Source organism: Ursus americanus, chromosome 1 (assembly GCF_024610735.1).
Source record: "Ursus americanus isolate L20-20 chromosome 1, mUrsAme1.1.p, whole genome shotgun sequence".
Taxonomy (NCBI): Eukaryota; Metazoa; Chordata; class Mammalia; order Carnivora; family Ursidae; genus Ursus; species Ursus americanus.
The window spans coordinates 99,547,398-99,574,167 of NC_142127.1; the positions used below are offsets into that span (position 1 = coordinate 99,547,398).

General features: G+C 43.2%; 1 protein-coding gene, 3 non-coding genes and 1 pseudogene across 4 annotated transcripts; 1 reads left to right on the forward strand and 4 right to left on the reverse strand.

Annotated features, from left to right (window-relative positions):
• Positions 1–7,045: 7,045 nt before the first annotated feature.
• Positions 7,046–8,155, forward strand: LOC123790102 (protein SET-like; annotated as a pseudogene).
• Positions 8,156–16,240: 8,085 nt separating this feature from the next.
• Positions 16,241–26,032, reverse strand: NUCLEOLIN (nucleolin multifunctional protein). The gene is made up of 14 exons (XM_045794132.2): positions 25,849–26,032; positions 24,592–24,708; positions 22,862–23,345; positions 22,272–22,478; positions 21,737–21,823; positions 21,400–21,541; positions 20,560–20,684; positions 19,831–19,954; positions 19,169–19,326; positions 18,598–18,721; positions 18,218–18,351; positions 17,484–17,610; positions 16,889–17,112; positions 16,241–16,717 (listed from the first exon to the last, which is right to left on the reverse strand). Exons 1-14 carry the CDS (start codon positions 25,864–25,866, stop codon positions 16,641–16,643), a joined length of 2,148 nt encoding a protein of 715 aa, XP_045650088.2. The 5' UTR covers positions 25,867–26,032; the 3' UTR covers positions 16,241–16,640.
• LOC123790133 (small nucleolar RNA SNORA75) lies at positions 17,293–17,427 on the reverse strand. The gene has a single exon (XR_006779017.1). It is a non-coding gene; the product is annotated as a small nucleolar RNA SNORA75 (small nucleolar RNA).
• On the reverse strand, positions 18,009–18,089 carry LOC123790128 (small nucleolar RNA SNORD20). The gene has a single exon (XR_006779013.1). It is a non-coding gene; the product is annotated as a small nucleolar RNA SNORD20 (small nucleolar RNA).
• Positions 21,625–21,693, reverse strand: LOC123790135 (small nucleolar RNA SNORD82). The gene has a single exon (XR_006779019.1). It is a non-coding gene; the product is annotated as a small nucleolar RNA SNORD82 (small nucleolar RNA).
• Positions 26,033–26,770: the final 738 nt, after the last annotated feature.

Here is a 26,770-nt window from a genome sequence, read left to right on the forward strand (position 1 = left end):
TGTGACAGCTCCACCCGGTGTAGCCCGTCTGGACTCACCGAGGAGCCAATTCACAGTAGTTCAGTTACAGAATGAGTGTCTTTCTGATATTTCCGGCAAAAACGCAAGGAGAGATTCTCACGAGGCTGGCATGTGTCTGTGTCACCGGTCTAAGCCAGAAGCAGGGTTTATGGAGAGGAGAATGCAGCCAGCTCAGCAGGACATCACTGAGGCGGGGGGGGGGGGGGGGGCAGAGGGAGAGGGAGAGGCAGGCTCCCCGCTGAGCAGGGAGCCCGCCCCCCAGGAATCGATCCTAGGACGCTGGGATCATGACTTCAGCAGAAGGCAGACGCTTTGGCGGCTGAGCCACCCAGGCGCCCCCGAGTCGCTAGATAGGGTTTAATTGGAAAATCGAGGGAGGGAATCAAGCATTTATTCTGCCTTTTCTGTATGAACTGTACCTCAGGATAACCAGAGTTGAGTTTATAGACTATAGCTAATAAATAAGGGACATAAATTTAGTAGACTAAATTTATTATTTATATAATAAATAAGGGACAAAGAGTAGAATTAGAATATCATTATTTTGTGACTCATGAAAAAATGGATCTAATATGATCATCAGAGGCTATCTAAACTACGAAGGAAAAGCCGATGGGGCAGCCTACAATGGCGAGACCCGGCAGGCTAGCAACAGCGGACCCCACTGACAATCTCAACGTCGTAGGAGAGGCAACCGGACAGGGTGTCTCCCGCGTGATGCGCTGGGAAGCATCCATCCAAGCGCGGCTCAGTGTGGCCCGGCCCGCTGCTGACACCTGGGTCGCTCCCTGGGGGTGTCCGCGGGTTTGTACTCCCGCCCCAGAGACAGGACAATGAGAGGGTACAAAAGCCCCCCTTTCGCCTCCCTCCGGAACAATCTGGGGGTTGTCCCAGCTCCAGAGCTCCCATGGGCGCTGAGAACTCTGTCTCAGCTGCATCCCTGCCCAGCTGCTCCTCGGTCCCCTCCCGCGTCCCCCATCCCGTAGAGGCTCTGAGCCTGAGAACCCTGCCCAGTAAACCTCCTTCCTCAAATCTCCCTCTCAGAGTCTGGGTCCCTGCAACCTGCCCTATGACACCACCTACACTTGCCCCCAAATCTGAACTTCAATCTGGTCTATTCTCTAGAAATACGAGAGGGCAGAGGGACATGGTAAACACCACCACTGGGCTGTTATCGGCAAAACAGGGAAGATGTTCGTTCTGCAGGGCAAATTACTTGAGGTCTTCAATGAACAAAGAGCAAGAAAAATGAAAAGAGGGAAGGAAAATTCACAGATTGAAAGAGACTCCCGAGCCATGTGTGGCTCCTTTGAATGCAGATTTGATAAGCCAAGTGGAAAAAAAAGATGTCATAATCAAGGAAATCTGAACACTGAATATTTGATGATATCGAGGGATTCATGTTTAATTTGTGATAACAGCATTACCTTTTCTTTCTGAAGAACTATTAACTTTCAGAGATACATATTGAAATATCTCAGACAAATTAACATAATGTTGGAAATATATGGACAAAATATTAGGGAAATTGGGGATATGGGCAAAATAATATAATATTGGGAATATGTTTCAAAATTTTCTGCAGGTTGGGAGAAGGAGGAGGGACAAATGGAACAAAGGTGGACAAAGCTGGGGGACGTGGGTTAGAAGGTTCATTATTCTGGTCTTTCTGCTTTAATATATGCTTGACAATGTCCCTAATACCAGATTTTTTTTGGAACATCAATTTCAACTTAAAAGTTGGCATCGTGTGTAATGGTAAAACACTAGGATGGTTCCCACTGTGATCAAGGGCAAAACATACATGCACACCCACAATCGTGAGCTAGCTAGGGCGAGAAGGTCAGATGCAAAAAGACATGAAACAGTAAAACAGACACGAGAAATATGACTAGTGAAAAGGAGGTTATATGATTTGCAGATCGTACAGTTGGCTACTCCAAAAAACCCAAACCAACTGCAATATTTCAGATTCATGACAGTGGAGCAAAGGGGCTTGAATGCAAGACCAGAACTCACAGGAAGAACAGACATGTTTTCTTATATGTTAATAACAATCGATTAGATTATATAATGGTGAGAAGGACCCTATGAAAATAACCAGAAAAAAATTATTACGAGTAAAAAAAAATGTTAACTAACTAGAATTTATTTTTTTTAAGATTTATATATTTATTTGCGAGAGAGAGAGACGTAGGGAGAGAGAGATCTCCAGCAGACTCCCTGCTGAGCGCGGAGCCTGATGCAGGGCTTGATCCCACAACCCTGAGATCATGACCTGTGCCAAAACCAAGGGTCGGGTGCTCAACCATCTGAGCCACCCAGGTGCCCCTAACTAACTAGAATTTAAATAAAAATTTGAGGGAAAAAAACACTAAAACAAAAAAATTATTGGGAGTAGCCTTAATAATGAATGCAAGAGAAGTGTGAAGAAATGTGAATGTTTTTCTTAGTGGTGTGAAACACGTGTTCCAGGGTGGAGCACTGTATTGTAACCATGTCTGTCTTTCCAAGTTAATGTTCAGGTTTTAATACAATTTATTTTTTTTAAGATTTTATTTTTAAGTAATCTTCACACCCAATGTGGAGCTCGAACCCACTACCCTGATCAAGAGTCACACACTTCCCCGACTAGGCCAGCCAGGCACCCCTTGATACAATTCCGACCAAGATGCGGGGGGTCTTTTTTAAGTATATTGGCATACGATCAATTTCACATATTGAAAGTGTATAATGTAGTAACTGTGACATGCACACTCCTGTCAAACCATGACCACAATCAAGAGAGTGGACTTATCCATCATTCCTACCCCATCCAATCTCTCCTTTCCTTCCTTCTTTCTCTGCCTCCCTCTTCCCCTTCCCTGCTCTTCAGGCAGCCACTGATCTGCTTCGTATCATCGGTAGCTCCTTTTCAATCCTTTTTTTTTTTCCCCCTAAATAAGCTCTCCACTGAACGTGGGGCTTGAACTCACAACCTGGATATCAAGAGTCACGCGCTCTATCCACCCAGCCAGCCAGGTGCACTCAATAGCTCCTTTTCATTTCCTATTCATTGTACAGATAGACTAAATTTTAGCAAGTAGCTGAATTTGCAAATACAAAATCCAAGAATAATGAGTATTGCTATAATATATTGAGATGTATTGTAAATGACTTTCTTGATTGTGGGGGGGAGCTGACAAGCCCAGAATCCACAAGGGCGGACGGTCAGGAAGGGCGAGCTGGAACTCTCTACTGACAGGAGCTGAAGTACACAGGCAGAATCTCTTCTTTTGGGAATCCTCCAGGCTGCTCTTGAAAGTCTTTCAACTGTTTGAATTAGGCCCACTCAGATTATCTACGATAAGCCCCTTCACTTAAAATCAATTGTCTATGAGTTTGCATCGCCTCACAAAACACCTTCCCAGCAACATCTAGGTTAGTGTTTGAGGAACGGGGGGCTGTCGCTCAGCCAGGTTGACACATTAAAAGTCACTGGACAAAATCACACTACCAATGGAATATTGAAGACAGAGAAGTATGACAGGGGGCTCGATCCCAGGACCCCAGAATCATGACCTGAGCTGAAGGCAGACGCTCAACCGACCGAGCCACCCAGGGATCCCTGTATTATCCAGTTTCACTTTTAATAATGAACATGACAACACAAGAGCCAGCGTTTTTGTGCAGGAAAATTCTTGCGAGTGAATGGAACAATGAAACCAGCAAAACTGAAAGGGCGTGGCACACCTGTCCCTCCTGCAAATGCATTTGAAGATGCAGGGGGTTTTGTTTAAGGAAAGCTCAATTCAAAAAAGCTGGAACTCTCCCAACACTCGGATTGGCTATTTCACAATAAGCTTTTATTGAAGCACACTCTGAAATTGCTCAGCCAAAGAAGACTCTCCCACACTGTTAGAGAGACCCTTAGGAGGCAAGGGCAGATGTACAGAAATTATCACAGAAATTACCCAGCAACTTTCTGGATTGGATCAGAGGAAAACAGTGGTTGCGGTTCCCTTGTCAAATGGTGTGATATATTCTAAAGTAGATGACATTTCTTTTAACACTGGAAGCAGGTCGTTGAGGAAACAGCAGACTTTCATTCTGGATGAAACCAAAAACACCTCTCCAGGGAGTTGCTTGGGGTCACTATGGGCGTGCTGACGCTTTCTCGCTTTGTGAGTCGCCAGTGCAAACTACAAAGGTTGTCCACATTCTGGAAGTGGTAAAAAAGGCTTTTGCCAAAACAAAAACAAAAACAAAAAAATTTGCCCGGAAAGAAACGCTTCATTCTCTGCCCAAATGGACCTCTTGTTTGATTTTGCAAACTTAAGTGATAAAGAAAGCTCTCCATGGTCATCATCATTCAATGCTTTTTATACAGACAGGCACAGACAATAAACACGCTCCCCATATCTCTGCAAGATGTTTATCAACATTCAGAAAAGTCATCAACTTTATCAGAAGCAGGTCTCTCAATCACTGCATTTGAAAAAGCTTACCAGGAAATGGGAAAGCAGTATATGAAATGCTTCTCATTGGCTTTCAAAGGACAAGTCCTAAAGCATTTGTTCAAACTAACCGCAGAAGTCTAACTATTTCTGAATGAGAAAGCAAGCCCACTTCTGGAAACCCTTTGAAGGAAAAGATGTCATCCTTGGGTTATCTTACTTGGCGACTATTTTTAACCATATGAAGGAGATGTCTTTCTATCCAAGGTCCTGAAATGACTATTTGTGATGTTCCTAGAAAATTTAGAACTTTTCTTGGTTGAGCTGCCAGGACAAGAAGAAGAAAATGGAGCCAACAATCTCCTTGCAAATGATCGGGGAAAAGTTTTACCAGGACAGAGTACAGACACAAGATCCTCTAGCAATTTCCTTGCAGAGAGCCATTTGCCAACTCCTGTAAATACTTCATCTCTTTCCAAAGTTATTTCAATCTTTAGTATTCAATCAAAATTGAACCATAAATTCACAATTCTTTCCTCTCTGAGATAATGTGTTTCTGAGCTGTGACCCAGCGAAGGATGAACTTATTGTTCTTAGGACAAAAATAGTTTTCGCAAGTAGAATTTAACTAAAGGAGCCTTGAAGAATTCTAGTATTCTTTGAGAAAGCCATGTCTTCACTTAGTAAAGCAAGCCCTGGATGCTTAGATAAATATCTATGCAAATCAAGCTTTTTAGGACTTATGCCAGAAAAAAGAAAGCTGCTACAAACATTTTCATACAATTTTGTGTGTGTGTGTGGACATACTAGGTTTTATTTCATATTATTTCTCCTGAGTAAATACTTAGGCGTGGAATTGGAGTCATAGGGTAGGTATATGTTTGACTTTACATTATTATAAACAGATAGAGTATATACTATTATAAACAGTTGGTATAGCTCTATGTTGAACTTTATAACAAACAGCCACTTTCCAAAATGGCTGCACCATGTTACATTCTACCGGCAATAAGTGAGAGGTCTAGCTCTACAGTCTCGACAACATTCGCAACTGTCAGTCGTGTTAATTTGAGCCATGCTGGTGGGTATGTAATGGTGTCTCCTTGTGGTTTTGATTTGTATTTCTCTGATGACTAATGATGTTGAGCACTTTTTCATGTGCTTTTCTTCTGAATCCAGGTGTCTTCTTTTATAGAGTGTCTGTTTAAGACTAGTCCTTTTATTGGGTTGTCTTTTTCTTATGAATTTGTTATCCTTTATATTTTATGGGTGCAAATCCTTTATCAGAAATACATTTGTGAATATTTTCTCCCAACTTGTGGCTTGTCTTTTCATTTTCTTTTCAGTATCTTCTGATGACCAGACATTTTAATTTTGATGAAGTCCGATTTAGCTTTTTTTTCCCCATTTATAGTTAATGCCTTTTATATCCTAAGAAATCTTTCCCTACCCTTTAGTTATAAAGACATTCTCCTTTGTTTTCTTCTAGAAGCTTTATAGTTTTACATTTTGTATTTATGTCTCTGATCCATCTTGAATTAATTTTTGTATATAGTGTGAAGTAAAAGTTGAGGTTCATTTTTTTGAGAGAGAGAGAGAGCGTGCGAACATGCTTGAGGGGAAGGGGAGGGGCAGAGGGAGAGAGAGAGAATATTAAGCAGGCTCCACGCCCAGCACGGAGTCCTCCAAGTGGCTGGATCTCATCACCCTGAGATCATGACCTGAGCTGAAACCAAGAGTCCACCACTTTGCTTCACCGACTGAGCTGCCCAGGTGCCCTAAGGTTCATGTTTTAAAATATGAATACCTAGGGGCGCCTGGGTGGCACAGCGGTTAAGCGTCTGCCTTCGGCTCAGGGCGTGATCCCGGCGTTATGGGATCGAGCCCCACATCAGGCTCCTCCGCTAGGAGCCTGCTTCTTCCTCTCCCACTTTCCCTGCTTGTATTCCCTCTCTCGCTAGCTATCTCTCTGTCGAATAAATAAATAGAATCTTTAAAAAAATATATGAATACCTAGTTTTCTAAACACTGTTTGTGTTTGAGAAGACTGTCTTTTCCCCACCAAATGCCTTAGTACCATTATAAGACAATCAATTAACTATGTATATGAGGAATTACTTCTGGAATGCCTCTTCTGTTTCATTGATCTATGTATTTACCCTTACAACAATAGCCCATGGCCTTGCTTACTGTTGTGATAAATCTTGAAATCATTTAGTGTAAGTCCTCCGGTTTTGTTTCTTTTATTTTTCAAGATTGTTTTGACTATTCTACTCTTTTGCATTTCCGTATAAGTTTTTAAACCATCTTGTCAATTTCTACTAAAATGTTTGCTGAGATTATGATGATTGAATTGAATCTGTAAGTTTGAAGAGAATGACATCTTAACAATATTTTGTCATTTCATCCACAAACCTGGTGTGTCTTTCCAGTTATTTAGTTATTTCATTTCTTCTCACAATGTCTTCCTCATTTTTGCTGAATTTATTTTGCAGTGAGGGAGAGGAGAGCAGCTGGCGGGCGCAGTCAGAAAGGGAGCAGTGAGTAGTGGCCACCAGGGCAGCGCCAGAGAGTGGGGCGGCCGGGAGATGGGCCAGCGATCTGGGTTGGTGCCCTTCTGCCTGTCCTCTTCCCATCCTCAAGCCCCAAACCAGAGCAGTAAAAGGCTGCCCAATACCAATCACGATGGGGCGCAGGAGCCCTCAGAAAAAGAACAGCAAGAAGCAATTGAACATATCAATAAAGCACAAAATGCAATAGACAGACTTAATGCACAAGCCAGTGAGGAGATTTTGAAAGGAGAACAGAAAAATAACAAACTCTCCTAACCATTTTCTCCACAGAGGTCGGAAATGATGGCCCGGATCCCACATTTTGGGGGGTAACAACATTTGACGGCCATCAGCAAGTGTCTGCACTGCTTGGGGAGGATGATGACGAGGCGCTGCGTTGCCAAGAACTGAATTGACAGAATTTGAAGATATTAAATCTGGTTACAGCATAGATTTTTATTTTGGTGAAAACCCTTACTTTGAAAACAAAGTTCTTTCCAAAGGATTTCATCTGAGTGTTGCTCCACCCTCAAAGCCCCCCGAAGTCAAGTGGAAATCTGGAAAGGATTTGACAAAACGTTCAAGTCAGGAGCAGAATAAAGCCAGCAGGAGGAGACAGCGTGGGGAGCCAGAGAGCGTCTTGTCCTGGTTTCCGGACTGCTCAGGGGCAGGCGCAAGTGAGTGAGGAGAGGCTGGCAGAGATGGTAACTGGCCAATCCATGACAGCACTCCATGGCTCCCGTCGTGGATGAGGAAGAGGAGGAAGGAGGAGAAGGTGACCATGTTGAAAAAGAATGGCAGATACTGATGAAGAAGGGGATGAGGATGAAGGTGAAGAAGATGAAGACGATGTGGAGGGGGAGGAAGGAGAGGAGCCTGAAGGAGAAGCTGAGTAATGGACCACATAGATTCCAGCCTTCCTTTTTACATTTTCTCTAATTGCTGGGAACAAGTTGCAGTCCTTCTCTCCACCCCCCTTTGTGCTCTATCACCCTGTTTTTTGAGGTCTCTTTTCACCCTTTTACACCAGTAAAGGTTCTCAACTATCTTGGGAGGAAAAAACCTTGAGCCGAACACATTGGGAAAAAAATCTCTACCCTTTCTGTTCCAAATTCATTTTCATCCCTTCCTGTCTCAACAAAAACTTTATGGAATGAACACTACCGTTGTCTGTAGGAGGAGAAATAAAACAAAACCACCTTCTGCTCCCTTAGCTCGCCGGAAGCTGGAGGGTTCTAGGCCTCTATGTAGTAGTGCATAGAATTCTAGCGTTTTCCCTCCCATCTCTGTCTATGGGCTGAGAGATTACACTGTCCCCATGTGAATATGGATGCTTGACATTGACCAACATGTATCTGTCCACTTTCTGCTTATTAGTGATCATAGTTATTTTGGTAGATTCCTTAGGATTTTGCTACATAGACAAATCATACCATGTGTGAATAAAGTTTTAGCTCTTCCTTCCCCATCTTTATGCTTTTTAATTTCTTTTCCTCGGCTTATTGCACTGGACTTTTAATACAGTGTTAAGTAGAAATAGTGAGAGCAGACATCCTTGTTGTGTTCATTATCTCAGAAGAAAAATGTTCAACATTTCACTATGAAATATGATGCTAACTGTAGGTTTTTCATAGATGTTCTTCATCAGTTTGTTTAAGTTTGTTGAGTTTTTTTTAATATTGATTGTTGAATGTTGACAGATGCTTTTTCTACTTTTATTTGAACATTTGTATTTTCTCCTTTATTCTAGAATGTGTAATGTGAATTACACCAATTTTCAAATATTAATCAAATTTGAATTGAGGATATACCCCACTTAGTCATGATATATTATCATTTTTGTACATTGATAGATTTAGTTTGCTAATATTTTTAAACAATTTTTATTTATGTTAGTTAGGGATATTAGCCTTTTTTTTTCTTGTAATGTCCTTGTCATATTTTGGTATCAGTGCTCATGAAACAGATTGGAAAGTGTTCCCTCCTCCTCTATTTTCTGAAATAGTTTGTGTAAGATTGGTGGTATTTCTTCCTTAAACATTTGATAGAATTGAACTATAAAGCTGTCTGAGCCTAGAGTTTTCTTTGTGGGAGTGTTTTAAATGATAAGTTCAATGTCTTCATAGATACAGGGCTAGCTGTTCAGATTTTCCATTTCTTCTCGTGTCAGTTTTGCAAAGTTGTGTTTTCAAAGAATTTGCTCATTTTGGCTACATTGTTAAACTTACTGGAATACAGCTGTCCATAATATTCCCACATTATATTTAATATTTGTAAAATCTGTAGTGATATGTCCTCTTTCATTCCTGATATTGGCTATTTGTGTTTTCAGTTATTTTTTCTTACCAGTTTTGCTATCAATTGTACTAATGCTTTTAATTCTTCCTGTGGATTACTGTTTACCTTGATTGTTCTGTTATCAATTTTCATTATTTTACTATTTCCTTCTGCATATTTTGAGCATAATTTTCTCTTCCTTTTTTACCTTAAGCTAAAAACTTAGATCATTAATTTTAAACATTTTTCCCATTCTTTTATAGAGCATTTAAAGTTATAAATTTCCATCTAAACACTGCTTTAGCTGCATCCCAAAATGTTTTATCATTCATTTTGTAATATTACCTAATTTCACCTGTGGTTTCTTTTTTTTTTTTTTTTTTTTAGATTTTATTTATTTGTCAGAGAGAGAGAGAGCACAAGCAGGGGGAGCAGCAGGCAGAGGGAGAAGCAGACTCTCCGCCGAACAAGGAGCCCAATGCAGGACTCAATCCCAGGACCCTGGGATCATGACCTCAGCTGAATGTAGACACTTAACTGACTGAGCCACCTGTGGTTTGGACTGCAAGTGTGCTAATGAATTCTCTCACCTCCATTTATTTGAAAGTGACTTATTTCTCCTTCACTTTTGAAGAATACTTTGTAGATATAGAATTCTAGATTGATATCTCATTTAGCACTTTAAAGATATTGTTCATTGTTGGGGTGCCTGGGAAGCTCAGTCAGTTAAGCTTCCAGCGCTTGTTTTTGGCTCAGGTGATGATCTCATGGGTCAAGGGATCAAGGACCTTGTTGGGTTCTGGGCTCCATGCTCAGCAGGGAGTCTGCCTAAAGATTCTTTCCCTCTGCCCCTCCCCCCACTCACACTTTCTAAAATAAATGTCTAAATCTTAAAAAAAAAAAAAAAGATATCATCCATTGGCTTATATTTTTCCTGATGAAAACTTAGCCATCATTCTTACAGATGTTCCTTTGCAGGTAATAGGTCTTTTTTGTTTGGCTGTATTAAAGTTTTCCTTTATCTTTGTTTTTCAACAATTCAGTTATGATGGGCAGAGAGGTGGCTTCCTTCTTGACTCTGTGGGTTGTTTCTCATCAAATTTAGAAATTTTCAAGGATTATTTTTCAAAAAGATATTTTTCAGCCCCATCCATTCTCTCCTCTCCTTCATGGACTCAATTACATATATGTTAGGCAATTTGATATTGTCACTGAGGCTCTCTTCATTTTTTCTTCCATCTTTTTTCTCTTTGAGCTTCAGTTTGGATAACATAGGGGAAAAAAGTGTCACCTGAGTGTCTTTGATGAAGAGTGGAGAGTTGTAGGAACATGTGATAGGATGTATGAGCTAAGAAGGTATGAGCTAAGTTCATTAAACTGGGGGAGACAGCGAGGCCTGTTCTTCAAATTTCTCTCGGTGTTCCTGTCTTCAGAGATAAGGGTTCTCCTTTCCTCTGGGTATAGGGAGGGCATGTTGCACTTGGGGGTCTATGACCTGCTTCAGGGAAGGTCAGAGAGTCCTTCCTATATCTGCTGTTTCTCAGATTCCTTCAGCTTGAAATATTCAATATGCCAAAATGCTATGTTTTGGATAGCATGTCCTGAACTCTATCAATATTTTCTATTGATCTGTCTTCTAGTTAACTGATCCTTTCTTTGGCTCTTAAGCCCTTCTAGTGAATTTTTTAAGATATTTTGTTTTTCAGTTCTAGGCTTTCCATTTGGTTCTGTTCTTGGAGTTTCCATCTCTCTCCAGAATTTCCCCATTTCTTTATTAAATATATTCATCTTTTCCTGAAAATTATTTAACATATTTTTAAAAGATTTTATTCATTTATTTGAGAGAGAAAGCGTGCACACAAGCAGGGGGGAGGGGCAGAGGAAGAGGGAGAAGCAGACTCCCTGCTGAGCAGGGAGTCCCAATGCTGGACTCAATCCCAGGACCTGGGATCATGACCTGAGCCGAAGGCAGATGCTTAACTGACTGAGCCACCCAGGTGTTCCTATTTAACATTTATTTGTAATGATTAAAGTTCTTACCTACAAATATCAACACACGAGTTATGTGTTTATTGACTGTCTTGATGGTGGACTACATTTTCATACTTCATTGCATGCCTAATTTTTTTTTTAAAGTAAACTCTGCCCAACATGGGACTCAAACTCGTAACCCTGAGATGAAAAGTCATGTGCTCTACAGAGCCAGCCAGGCACCCCTAGTAATTTTTTTCTTACTGGACACAGCATGTTGTCCTGTAGAGTCTGAATTCTATTATCCTCCTCTGAACACTGTTTTGTTCTAGGCAACTAAATTCCTAACAGATCACCTTGATAATGTGGGAGCTTAGTTTCAAGCTTTAGGCTTTGTTACGGTGGGTCTATTTTGGTTTTACATTTTGCCCTTAGTCCTAGGCTCGGTCCTTATGCCTGGAACGTGGCTGTTACTTCTACAGTATGGCCCTTCCAAGTTTCAAAGAAAAGCTTGAAGGGCTTATCAAAACCCTTTAACTGGGCAGAACTTGAACTCCAAACTCTCTCTCCCTAGCACCAGGCAGCTGCCAGCATCTGTAGCCAGCTCTTTCACCTTTCCACTGTTGTTTTCCCCTGGGCTCATGAGATACTTGCCCCATGCAAACACAATTTAGGACTTGGCCAGGGGCGCCTCAGTGGCTCAGTCATTAAGCGTCTGCCTTCGGCTCAGGGTGTGATCCCAGAGTCCTGCTCCCTGCTCCACTGGGAGCCTGCTTCTTCCTCTCCTACTCCCCCTGCTTGTGTTCCCTCTCTCGCTGGCTGGCTGTGTCCAATAAATGAATAAAATCTTAAAAAAAAAAAAAAAAAAGTACTTGGCCAAGACTTCGAAGGCTATTAAGTGTGCAGATTTAGTGGTTGTGTCTCCTGTATTTTTCAGGAAAATTTCCAGACTCAAACTCCAAACTGGCTCCTCAGGGCAGTAAGACCCCTTTCTGCTTAAACTCTGAGGATTTGACCCTAACTGGGGGATACCATCAAGGGGAAAAGAAAGCTGATTTAAGATGGATCAGTACTCCTGTCTTCTTTCAAGGATGACAGACATCTGCTCCAGTTTCTATCTGGTATTTGTCCAACATCTTTAAAAGTTGATTTATATTTTGTACAGTTTATAACTGTTATCAACAAGAGGGTTAGTCTGTTTTAAGCCACTCCATCATTACCAGGACCAAACTCCCTGACTTAACTGAATTTTAAATGCAAATACATCCTATCTAATGCATTAGTGAACACATATAATTCTATCATGAAAGTTGTGCTTAAAAATTTTAGTAATTTTACCTCAATGTAATTGGTTTCCCTTGTAATCCATATTTTTAAAAACATTTTATTAAGTAATCTCTACACCCAACATGGGGCTCAAACTCATAACCCTGAGATTGAGTCACATGCTCCTGACTGAGCCAGCCTGGTGCCCCTGTACACCTTTTAAATAATCTTGAGAGTATTATTCTGAGAGGTTCAAAGGCTTTACCAGAATCCACTATACACAAACGTTAAGAACTTTAAAAATGTATATCAAGAACTCCTGGCCTATATTCTCTCCTGCTATCACAGTTTCCGTGCAGTTGGGGGAAGGAGTTTCTCCAAAGTTCCTTCATTCATCACTTACTGAGTACCTACTATATGTCAGGCACTGCCCTAGACCCACAAGACAGAACAATGAACAAAACCAAGCCCCTCTACTCAGAGGTTGGCAGGGACATATGTATTCTTTTCACATTTCCATGTGGAGGGACCAGTAATAGAGGAACTCTCCAGGCCTTTACCCTCAGTTGCTGGGTTACCTGACCTGAGGGGGACAGCCACTGACTCACATCTATTAATTGGAGAGAATGAGTCTGTTGAAAGGATCTAATCCCAGGGCTGTTTGTTCTTTTCTTTCCCTCTCCACCTCAGCCCAGTATCACAAAGCCACCTCTCTACTATGTCTGCCCATTTTCTAAGGGTGGAGAAGGAACTTTCAGGATGGAAGGAGGGATCATCTATCAGATGGCTGCAGGGAAGCAGGTGGACAGAAGCCACAATGCCTGGGGAAAAGGAGCAGGAGGCTCGAGTGTGGTCCTTCTCACAGTCTGACAATGAAGGGAAGTGGGAGTAAATGGGTGGGGAGGTCAGGTCAAGGGACAATCTTTTTAAATTTATTTGACAGAGAGAGCACAAGCAGGGGGAGCAGTAGACAGAGGGAGGAGAAGCAGGCTCCCTGCCGAGCAGAGAGCCCTATGTGGGACTCAATCCCAGGACCCTGAGATCATGACCTGAGCCAAAGGCAGACACTTAATGGACTAAACTACCCAGGCGCCCCAGGGGACAATTTTTTTTTAAATGAGAAGTTTTGGCACTTTTTTAGGCTGAGGGGAGACAGAGATACAGCTACAAAAGAGATCATTAGTAACCAAGCACAGAAAAATGGGATAACTCAGAGAGGGCACAAGGCAAGCATTCAATAAAATGGAGTTGTCTGTGGATTCTGCAGCATTTCTCAAAGTGTGCTGAGTGGACTTTTTGCAGATTCTCAAGCCCTAGCACTTAACCCAGGGGGTAAGTTTGAAGTTAAAAACACATTGGCCTGAAACGAAGCCTCAGGTTTCCACATCCTTGTGAATGTGCTGCCACCTGCTGGAAGAATGGCAGAAAGGGCGACGACCATTTGCTAAAGGGAACCACTTTTCTAAAATGGCTGCAAAATCTTCACTCAATCCACCGAATTCAAAACCAGACAGCCTTCAGGAAGGCGTAGCATTAAGACATTTATTTGCAGGAGTCCAGTCCCTAAATAGAAACCTGAATGCTCCTCTTTGGCCTTCCAGGGCTACCAACAACCCTGCAACCTCCTCTCCATTCCACCCAAGTCAGACCACCACCTCTGGAACAACCAGTAAAACAGGGCTGGACGGTCACTCTTCCTTAATGGTGATGTGCCACATAGCAGAAAGTGAGCAAGAACCTCAATTTTCTGCCCACAGGTTTAGAGGGGCTGAGGTAAATGCCTGGCACACCCCAGGCACAGTACCAGGAGCATTTGCCTTTATTACGAGTATATATAGGTGGCTCAGTGGGTTAAGTGTCTGACTTCGGCTCAGGTCGTGATCTCGGGGTCCTGGGATCAAGCCCCAGATGGGCTCTCTGCTCAGCAGGGAGTCAGCTTCCCCCTCTCCCTCTGCTGCATTCTCTCAAATTAAGAAGTATACGTTTAAGAGCAATTCTAATGAAGTAGGTTTCCCTTCCCTCCAGCAAGGAACCCACAAACACCCCACATCTGGAGTGGTCAAATCCTATTGAACATCATTTGAGGAGTACTTGAGCACTGGCTGTGCTGGGCCAACAGCAACCCTAATTCACGTTCCTAATGGCCAAAGACCTTATTATCAGGTTTCCTTAAACCTGCAAGCTTGCCAGATAGAGTAGGCAACGAGGGCAGGTACCTATATAAGAAAAAGGCTGGAGGGTCACGAAAGCCCTACTCATCCTTTGCTGGGTCTCAAGAGATCCTAACACGAACCTCGCAGGCCTTCTTCCATGTTCAGTGGTGGGGCATTCATCTGCCACTGATACGAATTTTGAACACCATTCACCTTTGCTGTAATTTAAGAGCTAACGGACTTAACCCACGGTATTCCCGATATGCTCCAATTCAAACTTTTTAATCTAGAGAACAGGATGAAAAGGTTTTTTAGGTTCGACTGGTCAAAGAACAGTCCCCTGCTGGCTTGAGCTCTCTCCACAGCAGCACCAAACTCCCACTGACACGCTCACCCTCCAAGGACGCCATCTGTCTCCACACAGTACTTTCAACAGGACTGGTTTAAGTCACAGATAAGACACGGAGCTTAGAGACAAACTAAACTGTCCATTTCCTTTATACTGCCCTCTAAGCCTAATGAATTCTACCAGTGTGTGTGTGCGCGCGCACGTGTATTTAAGATTTTTTAAGCAATTTCTACACCCAATGTGGGGCTCAAACTCACAACCCCAAGACCAAGAGTTGCATACTCTAACTAGCCAAGTGCCCCTTTTACATTTTGACTAGTCATATTAGAACAGGTGGTTAGAAGGGCGCCTGGGTGGCGCAGTTGTTAAGCGTCTGCCTTTGGCTCAGGGCGTGATCCTGGCGTTCTGGGATCGAGCCCATCAGGCTCCTCCGCTAGGAGCCTGCTTCTTCCTCTCCCACTCCCCCTGCTTGTGTTCCCTCTCTCGCTGGCTGTCTCTGTCAAATAAATAAAAATCTTAAAAAAAAAAAAACAAAAAAAAACAGGTGGTTAGAGTCCATGGGTGTTTGGCTTTGGATGGCTAGGTTTAAAAACTACTCTGTATCATCTAGTGAACTGTTTGGTAATCTTTGTTAATCCCTTAGCATAGACCTTTCATATGGTCCTTAACTTTTATTAGAGGCAGAGGGAACAAGGAATACTTAAATGAGGGAGCACTGAACATAGTCTAATACCAAAGCCTTTTCTCATTGGTTTAACCTAAGGTTATTGGAGAACTTACAAAAAATACGAGGTCCACCTACTGGACTGGTAGTTTCCTCCCCAGGCTCACAGTCCCAAAGCCCCCACCGGTCCAGTCATCTGGCAAAAATTAATACTACTGAGTCATTGCCAATTCCAGGGTCCACGCTCTTAGCTGCATGCCTCAAGAGGCCTGACCAATGTGCTTCTGGCCCCTCTCCAGAACTTCTTCAGGATACCTGATATCCTCAGGCCTGCTACAAGCAGGATAAGACACAGCAGATTTCCAACAAGCCTTTCATGTCACCTTACCCGCCATTTCATCAAAACTTGGAGCCAGGATACCTGAAACCGATTTATCAAGCATTTCCAGGAGGGGTGGCGGGGTGGATCTGGAGTGGCAGAGCCAGCTTTGCCATGCTCCACCTTCAATGATAGTCCAGGAGAAACACTCTAGGAAGTACAAGTCTGGCACCAGAGTTTAGGACTTTTAATTTGTCCCAAAGTTGCTGAAGCAAAAATCATGATAAAACATTCTGCTTTCCTTTACACCCCCCAACGCAAAAAACAAAAACAAAAACTATTTGTAGGAAAAAAATGGTTTTGTACATGGGAAGAAACAATATAAATTCAAAACTTACAGATAAGGATTAGCTCTATCACTCATCTCTTTAAAAAGTTTATATGAATATCCAGTCAAAACCAACAGGGTATCGCCCTTGAAATGTTATCTATACGAATTTCCAAGTAGACCACAGGACTTTACTGTCTTGGAATGTCCTCAGAAGGCTCTGTCATTGATCAGGTAACAGAGTAAAAACCTCAGAGTCCTTTTCTTTCAAACAGAAGAGGGAAAGACAGAGGGATGGAAGAAACTATTCAAACTTCGTCTTCTTTCCTTGTGGCTTGTGGTCTCCCCCTCCTCCTCTGCCTCCTCGGAAGCCTCCTCGCCCTACAGGAAGTCAAGACACAGTTAAATAATGAATGCAAAGCTGCCGGGAATCCTCCCCTCCCCAAAGTGATCAGTGAGACTTAAGAGATTGATACAGGGAACCCTGGGCACATTCTGAGTGCATGTGCCAGTGTCCAGTGCATACAAAAGGAAGCCCCCCAGCTTCCTTACCTCCAAAGCCTCCCCGGCCTCTGCCACCAAATCCGCCTCGGCCTCCTCTGCCACCACCTCGACCTCCAAAGCCACCTCGGCCTCCACCACGGCCTCCAAAGCCACCTTCACCCTTAGGCTTGGCCCAGTCCAAAGTAACTTTGTTTCCATCAATTTCACCATCTTCCATGGCCTCCTTGGCAGCTTTGGCATCTTCCTCACTGTTGAAGTCTACAAAACCAAACCTAAAATGCCAAATGAAATTGCCCATTATAGAACACATACTGAACAGGTGCCCAGATTAACCTCTCATGCTGGACACTGATCCCATAGGAAGTAGACTTGCTCAACTAAGAAAGACCCAAGTAATCGAGTAGCTACCTATAGAAGGTTGAAACTGGTTTTATTGACTGCATGAGCCCAGGAAATGTCTCACAAAACAGCAAAATACACCTCTGTGAAGACAGAAGGTAAAATAATGCTAACTGTGAATTGTCTCTTCTTCTCGTGCGAATCCATAAACTGCCACCAATCGACAGAAAGGAGCTCAATGAGAAGATTTGCTAGATGGGAGGTCTCCACTCAGCAGAAACTGAACATTCCCTGATCATCTTACCCTTTGGAGGACCCAGTCTCCCGGTCAGTGACTATCCTTGCCCGAACGGACCCGTCGAACGACTCCTTTAATGTCTCTTCTGTGGTATCCTCAGACAGACCTTTGACGAACAAAGTTTTGGATGGCTCTACGAAAGAAAAATTGTACATTTTACCTAAAGCCACAATTCATAATAACCAGATGCTGGCTTTCAATAATGTCCAGTATTAGACCACTGGCCAAAAATGCTCATCTTAGCAGACGCTTAGCCTGTCACATAAAAGCTGTTTGAAAAAAACCAGGTAAAAGCAACTTAGCAAACTAGTGCTGAATTAAAACAAAAGGTATAGATCAACCACCATTTTAGATCAACCACCATTTTAAGCTTACACTGATTGTACCAGAGTAGCTGAGATCCTGTCTCAGATCCTTTATGGAAAGCAGAAGCAAGGCAAACAAGACAGACAGCAATCCCTAAGCACACAGCTTTCACAAAACTGCACAGGCAGTAACCGGGGGCAGAAGTGCTGCTTGGAGAAGACATAACTGGATCAGAACTTGACTATCTAGAGGAATTTTCTTGCGATTTCATCAATTATTTTCTCAGATAATCAGTCATCATATCCAGTATCCTTCACTCAGCAACAAGAGGTAAACAAAAATGTTCATCTCCAAACTGGATAAAAAAAACCCTGATGCAGCAATGCACTGAGGAGTGCTGACCCACACCACCACACCCTATTAATGTAACTCACGGCTTCTTGCATTAGGTGATCCTCTGGGTCCCTGCAACTCCAGTCTGATTGCTCTGCCCTCAATTTCCCTTTTATTACAGGAATTTAAAGCTTCCTTAGCATCTTCAAATGAAGCAAATTCTATAAATGCATACCTGAGGACGAACAACCAATACTTAAAGTAAGTTACCAAGCACATTGTTCCTATGCTGTTATCTAATGCCACCAGGCCTTTTACCTCAAGGAGATACTTAAATGATGCTCTTTATACACATTTGTGGAACTACAATGATTCAGCGTCCTGTAACATCAGGAAAAAATAATTTTACCCCCCCTTTTAGATCTATGCAAGACATTCTTAGAGCCCATAACTGATAACCTAAAGATACTAGTTATTTTACCCTTTCGATTTGCCATTTTGGTTCTGGGGCACTTTAATAAAAGTTGCCTTCTCAAATACTTCCTGAAGGGTTTCTTCTGTTGCATTGTAAGAGAGGTTGCTTAAAACCAGTGTTTTTGATTCACCTACAAAAAAAAAAAAAAGAAGAAGAAGAAAAAGCCAAATGAAGACTCTGAAGCAATGGTCCTCAAGTTTAGTCACAGCTACCTTACTCAAGAACTTCAACACCCAGGAAAAGTTAATATGCCAACGTTGATGCAGGAGGACTCCTACCTGTCACTATTTGTCATGCACTGTTTCATTCCTGTTACCTAGAGATGTAAGAGCTACCCATCTACATCTTCCTAAAACAGTCTAATTAAAAAATGCACACCAATTAAAAACCATACACACAAAGGAAGCTAATTTGTCTATGTTCTAATGCAAAATGACTTTGTATAGCTCTCACTCAAGACACTGAGTTGTTATTACAAATAGAAGTATAACTTGTGTGATGTAATTTATTAGTTAACTTAAAGTACAAAGATGCAAAGATTTCAACCCATCAATCCTGGAATTCTATAAATTCTTACCACTCCAAGTGCTATTCTTTCCACCTCTATAGTCTTGACTTTGGCCCTTCTCTCCGGTATAGTACAGGGAAATAGACCGCCCATCTATCTCTGTTCCCTGCTTTTCTTCCAAGGTTTTTTCTGCATCAGCTTCTGTCTTAAATTCAATATAAGCAATCCTGCAACAAACAGTGGGGGGAAAAACATGAAAAACTGGTTTTTAAAAATCATATTCTTTTAACACAAATGTTTTAATCTCAGCAACAGAACCTTGTTTCAAACTGAGTACAATAAAAATGTTCTCTGTTTCAAACAAGCTGAAATGTTCTGGTTTTCTGCCATGTTCCACGTTTCAATTAAAACTTTCCTCCCATTCTACACAAGACTGCCAAGTACACCTAGAAAATCTGCTCACGGTAACCCCAACCTCACTGCATAACTACTATTATTTACAAAGCTAGGCACATTTCACAGTACTTTATACATATTAGCTTGCCTTTTAAAATCATGCTATGGGTTAAGTATATTATCCCCACTGTACAAACAAGAAATAGAGGCACTGATTAAAGGTTAATTTGCCCAAAATCACACACCTTGGAAAGTGAGATCAAAATTTCTTTTACAAAATCAGGGGAATGCATTAATTTTAATAAAACTCAACATTCCACAGACACAAAACATACCCTTTACTCTTTCCATCCTTGCTGACTAATCTGATCTCCACAGCATCTTCAAATACTTCTTTTAATTCATCCTGAGTAACTTTGTAAGGCAGATTTTTAGCCAAAAGTGTTCTTGCATCTCGATCTAGATAAAAAAGATAAAACTGGAAACGTATGGCCTAAAAGACACTTCCCTCACCCACCAAGATCAACTAATGGAAAAATTCTGTTCAACAAATAATTTGAGATCCTGCAATATACAAGGCACTCTGCTAGTATGGAGAGGCAGCAGTGGCAAAAACACAAGATACTGTCGTAACTGAAATCAAACTATGTGCTAAATACTTAGAACAGAGCTCAAACTGCAATTAAAATGCTCAATATTTTTTGAATTAAAAAATTATGAACGAACATTTTGAAACATTCACTTTTTGAAAAGTGAATAGAGAGAAGGTAAAGGACAGAAAAAGAGTAGGTGGGATCTAATCTAGTTCCAGTGAGGAAAAGACCCCTCTAATATTAACCAATTCTTTTTTTAACAAAGTCTATCTATTCTTGCTTACCTGACTTGGGAATCTGTAACACCAGCAAGCAGTGGATTTAACAGTTAAACTCATTTAATCCTCACATTATAAGGAAACCAAAGGAAAAAAAGCTAAACTATTAGGTCTGGCCACTTAGCTCCCAACTAGATACATATCCATTAACAAGTTAAGGAGTAGTATCACAATTACCTGAAGGCTTACATACCTTTCTTACTGTCTTTTCCCTTTGGTTTTTCTAGTTTAATTTCATTGCCAAAGACTTTTAAACCAGTGAGTTCCAAAGCTTTTTCCAGGTCTTCAGCAGATTCAAAATCCACATAGCCAAACTTCCTTTAAGGCGATTAAGATGAAAAAGGTGGTTAAATAACGAGCGGGGGGAAATCCCACAAAAGCATGAGCTACAGAACACATACTGCGCAAGCAATAACACTAATGTGAGGATGCGAACAAGGATTAGGTAAAAAAGCACCTACAGTATTTACCGAAGTCAAGGCTCTGTAAACTGCTGCTACATAGCAAGGTGGAAACACAGGGAAATGATGCAAGTTTACCTCTGAGGTCTTATTAGCCACACTGCTCATGACAATATTAACTGACAAAATAACCTGTGGTAGGCACTAAGAAAATCCTCTCTAAATGCATTAACTATTACAGCTCCTCAAATCCAACTTTTATTTTTTAAAAGATTTTATTTATTTGAGAGCAAGCATGGGGGGGAGGGGCAGAGAGAGAAGCAGACTCCCCACTGACGAGGGAGCCTGATGCGGGGCTTGATCCCAGGACCCTGGGATCATGACCTGAGCCAAAGGCAGAGGCTTAACCGACTGAGCCACTCAGCCAAATCCAGTATTTTTAGATCTTTCTAGAATCATAAGCATCAAATCTCATAACTTATTAAAAATCTAGTACTATTAACAAAATCTAAAGGAGATTTTGGAAACCTCAATTTGGGATTTTATATTTTGATAATAACTTAATTCATTAATGTCTAATATTTGAAGACTTGCAAACCCAGAAGGAATGTGCAGAACTTCCTCATACTCACCTAGACACACCAATTCTGACATCCACAACAGCGAGATCATTTTTAGCAAAAAGGTCACTGATGCCTGTTTTTAATTCAGGAGCAGATTTGCTGAAGTTCAGGTTTCCAACAAAAAGATTGAATGATGTAGTTGGCTCCGTAGCTGTGCAAAATATAAATGCAAATTAGTCTATTTGTAAAGTATGGCCTGAACTTTAAACTTCCCCTATGCCGTTTCTACACAGAGCACATCAGACATCACAGTATCACATCAGGTTTCAGTATTAAGTCCCTTTGTTGTTCATCACTTGTGCTATTAGGCTCCTAACCCTCCCCAATCCCCCATTCCTCAAGTCACCTTCTACTTTCTGTTTCTTGGCTTCAGGCGCTGCCTTCTGTTTGGCCATTTCCTTCTTTCGTTTTCCAGGTGCTTCCTTAACAGGCTCTGGACAAGAGGTCAAACAATCTGGTTACCAGTGAGTAGCCACACATAATAAAGTGCCTCCCCCCCCCTTTTTTTTAAAGTAACCTCTGTGCCCAACGTGTGGCTTAAACTCATGATCCCATGATCAAGAGTTGCATGCTCGGGGCGCCTGGGTGGCGCAGCGGTTAAGCGTCTGCCTTCGGCTCAGGGCGTGATCCTGGCGTTATGGGATCGAGCCCCACGTCAGGCTCCTCCGCTATGAGCCTGCTTCTTCCTCTCCCACTCCCCCTGCCTGTGTTCCCTCTCTCGCTGGCTGTCTCTATCTCTGTCGAATAAATAAATAAAGAAAACCTTAAAAAAAAAAAAAAAAGAGTTGCATGCTCTACCAAATGAGCCCACCAAACGCCCCTTGAAATGTCTCCTTTAAATAAAATTTCTGGCAGTGTATTTCAGAATCTAACTTGATTACCTTCCTCTTCTTCCTCCTCCTCCTCCTCCTCCTCATCATCCTCCTCGTCCTCCTCATCTTCCTCCTCGTCCTCCTCATCATCCTCATCCTCATCATCATCCTCGTCATCCTCGTCCTCAGCTGTGCTCTTGGGCTTCACAGCAACAGCTTTTGCAGGGGCTTTCTTCCCTTTGGCTGGCGTAGTCTCCATAGCTTCTTCTTCAGAGTCTGAAAGTGATGCGACTTAGTCAAAAACTCAAGAGGATTCTACCAAAACCATTATTAGTTCCAGGAAAATCTAAAGGAAACATAATCCTATCAATACCATCATGCATAGCAAATTATGGAAGGGAGAAACAGATCAGTTGGAAGCAAAATCCGCCATTATGAAAAATACTCACAAAATGTGCCATTGTAAGCATTTTATCAGGGTAAGGCAATCATTTTGGGTAACTTAAGTCTAGTGTGCCACAAACACCCCCAGAAAATGCCTGAAATGGTTTTCATTTAACTCCCAGGTTGTCACGGACGGAATATGTAGCATTACTGCCAAAACCTCATCCCTAATGTATCTTACAAAGTAGCCCAAGAACTATGCAAGAACTCCTTACCATCTTCATCCTCATCTTCATCCTCCTCGTCGTCATCTTCATCATCCTCCTCCTCCTCATCATCGTCATCATCTGAGGCAGGGGCAGCAGCAGCTGCTTTCATCACTGCTGGTTCGAATTCATCCTCATCTTCATCCTCATCCTCCTCGTCCTCCTCTTCACTGTCATCATCTTCTTCCTCGTCACTGTCTTCCTTCTTAGCATTCTTACCGTTCTTTGCTCCCTTGGCTGGGGTGGCTGCTCCTTTCTTACCAGGTGTTGCTACCAATGCCTTGCCTGGTGTGGCTCCCTTCTTGCCAGGTGTTGCTACTGCTTTGGCTGCTGCAACGGTCTTTTTGGCTGGTGTAGCCGCTGCCTTTTTGCCAGGGGTGACAACTGCTTTCTTGGCCGGTGTGGCAACTGTGACTTTTTTTGTTGGGGAAACCATCACCTTCTTTGCTGGAGTTGTGGTAGCCTTCTTGCCTTTTTTCTGAGGAATAATAACCTGAAGAATAAATAAAACCAAACATAAGGCTGTTTCCAAACCCAAAAAGACAGCCTTGGTCTCATGAATGAGTACTAAATTCTGGAAACCGGTTCTGGCTCCAGACCACATGTACTGCATGTATGTTAGCACGTTAAACTACAGGGCCATGACTTGGGTCCTTCCATGTGCCTGAAATCACAGCCTTCATCTTCAAGTACAACACTCAAGCATAAGGACCCTTCTTAACAGTTAAAATACCTCATACATTATAACCCCATCTTTAAAGCAACACAGCTTAACATGGACTCTGATAACGGACTGTTTGGACCCCACCTGCCACTGTGTGACAGCCTTACTCAAGGCTTTAAAAAATTTTAAGCCTCAACTTTTTTCCTCCTCTGTAAAGGATAATAGCACCAACCTCACATACTGTAAGAGATTATGAGTTGAGGTATGCAATTAGAAGTCTTGCATGTAAAAGGCTGGATGTGTTAAGTGCTACTAAATCATTTGGAGGTCCTACAGTGAGGGTGGTAAAATTCACCGAAGGCTCATTCTTAAAACCAGAAAATAAAATGAATATCAAATACACCGGTTAGCCCTTACAAAATTAATACAAAGAGTGAGCATCTTAAGCTTGATAAAAATCATTTATCTACATTTAAGTTACTTTTTGCTCACTGCTAGTTTTATTGGGTAACGTACTGTCAGTAAAACCCTGATTAAATTCTACACAAGAAATCTAAGCACAAATATAGCAGTTGTCTTTACAGTGAGCCAACAGTAACCAGTATCACAAAGCTTGTATACCATGGAATAGAGACTAAATCCTGCTTGGAGGCTGGGAAAATAATTACAATAATGACTATTATTACTACTGTGGTGAAGCTAACCTCAAACCTGAATACAATGTGCAGCAATGCCACTTACTTAACAGTTAACAGTCCAAACTGTTTATTCATCTAGCATGTTAACATACTCAAATTAGAAAAATGTCATGATTTAACACAACGTGTAACACAAAGCCCACACAGTGCTCCTGAAAAGGAGACTCCCAATCTTTTCTCTCAAATTCAAATACTTACCTATATCATCATGTCAATGAAGAGCTTGGAAAACAATCACTTCAGCAGGCCATGGATGAATGATTATAATCTTATTTTTGTCAGTACTTTCAAACATCCAGTACCACCTGTTTTAACTCCCATTTCATAGCTGAATACACGTCTGCATTAAATCTCTGCATTAAGACGTATATAATTACCTCTTCTCCACTGCTCTCATCATCTTCATCTTCTGACATTTCCTCATCTTCACTGTCTTCTTCTACCTCCTTTGGGGGAGGAGCCATTTTCTTGGGGTCGCTTTGATTTTTACCAGCCTAAAACAGACATTTAGCACATTACATCTACAACATCTCAGACCATTCAATTCTGCCATCATTCTTCAGAGTGAAAAAGTTATCTCCCTTTCTTAAAATCCTTTCCTACTGCTAGATATACAAATTAACATGAAAACTATTATTGAGGTCAACGTTAAAAGAGAAAGTGCCAACCCCCACCCCATTATTCCTGTCAGGTTTTACAGAAACCCAAGGATGAAAAGGCAGCTACAACGAAATTATCTCCCTCCTCTTGCCTTCGTTAAGCACATCCGCTTTTAAAGCTATACTTGCAAATCAACCATTACCTCACGCATGAATTTAATAGACTACAACTGGCCAATTTTAACGGCCAACAATCCATAGCCCTTCACCGGGGGCGGGGAACTACAACTGGAAAAAAACCTTTGGTAAATTCTGACACCACATGCTACACTGTCGCCTGAATCCAAATTCGGGGGAGGATCTTTAAAACAACTTAAAAAGAAAAAAATAAGACCATCTTACCACCTCTGGTCTTCCCACTAAGTTCTTTCCCGTGGTAACAACCCCGCCCCTTCCAGACCCGGCGGGGCCACGTGGGGTTACCCCGCAGGTCACCATGTGCTCGCAGCACGGCAGAGAGAGCACGAGGCAGGGCCGCCTCCCGGAACCCAACCCGTGTCCGCCCGTCTGGCCGAAGCAGACACCCCGTAGGCCGCAGGGCCTCCATCTAAAGCAATCCCGCCGCTCCCCGCCTCAGCGCCAGGTCCCCTCCGTAGACGCCGGGACACACGCGGCGCGGCCCACGTGGCGGGCCGCGCGCTGGGGCACGTGCGTCAGGAGGCGGGGCCCCGCTTGGGCCCGTCGCAGGAGTTTGGCATCATCCCTCCACCCTGGGGCCCAGCGCCCCCTCCCCACTCAGTCTCGAAGTCTTTCCGCGCCGCATCAACCACCCGCGGAACCTGCCGAAGCTCTTCACCTCGCCACCAAATAGCCAAATGCCGCGAGACCGTCCCAAAAATCGCGCGAGATTTCCCGCAGCATGGCGCCCTCGAACGCGCCCGGGACGGCGCGCAGGCCCTCCTCCTCGCGGCGCCGCGCGCGCGCTCCTCAGAAAGCAGGCCTCGACGTCCTTGCTTGCGCAAGCCGTCTTCTTACCTTTGCGAGCTTCACCATGATGGCGGCTTATGCCGGCGGAGTGTGTGGCGAGCGAGTGGCGCAGACGACCCAGAGGAACCCAAGCGACGTCGATGGCGGCCGCTGGTACAGAAGAACCCGGAGCGCGTACGCTTGGCTGCTAGCTAGAGCTCGAGACTGAGGCGAAAGACTGAGCCTGCCCAGTAATCGCCTCTGGAAAGACGACGACGGCGCCCTCGTGACTCCGTCTCAACCAATCAGAGGTTGCGCCTATCCCCTGGACCAATCGCGATCCTCTACCCAAGAACGGCGCGGGGCGGGGCGAAGGCGGGAGTGGGCGGGCCGAGGCGGGCAGGGGAGGGGGGGAGGGGATTCGTTGGCGGCGCCCTGGGGGCGGGACTCGCTTTGTGCAAGGCCGGCGCTGATTGGGTAGTGGGAGCGCGGTTCCTGAAGTGCCCCTCCGTGATCAGCTCTCGGGGCGCCTGCGCCGTGGGACGGACGTTTTTCGCGCCGCTTGTTCCCGAGCAGCGGGCGTTTGGATAGGGGTGGTCTCGGGTTCCCGATTGTGTCGACGTCCTGTCGATTCGAGAGGCCTTGGAGATGTTGCGCGGCTCCGGCCCTCTCTGCACACTGAGCCCCCCCGGCGGCCGTGCAGAGAGTGGTTTGCCCACTCGTTTCCTCGCTGATGAGCAGGAGACCTCCGGAAACTCAGAGACCGCAAGGTTCACAGCGCCCTGGTTGGAGGCCCACCTCAGCCCCGCCCGCCAACGAACCAGGGCCAGAAAATCCCCGTCTGCAGGTGGTTCTCGGGCCACGTGTCCGAAGCTGACTCCTGAGAGCTGTTAATAAAGACAGTCTCGTATGTCTGTGAGCAGTGCACAAATACCACATTTAATGTCAAGTAACCTCACGCACTAGGTCTTTCCCCCGATGAGGAACAGGC

Bases quoted from the DNA above. Each gene is read 5' to 3' on its own strand.
- NUCLEOLIN (XM_045794132.2), bottom strand. The intron at 20,685-21,399 runs GTGAGTATGAGG...ATCGCCTTAAAG, and splicing joins GTCAGAATTGGTGTGTCTAG to GAAGTTTGGCTATGTGGATT. The intron at 18,352-18,597 runs GTAAAATAACTA...GTTCGTCCTCAG, and splicing joins CAAAATGGCAAATCGAAAGG to GTATGCATTTATAGAATTTG.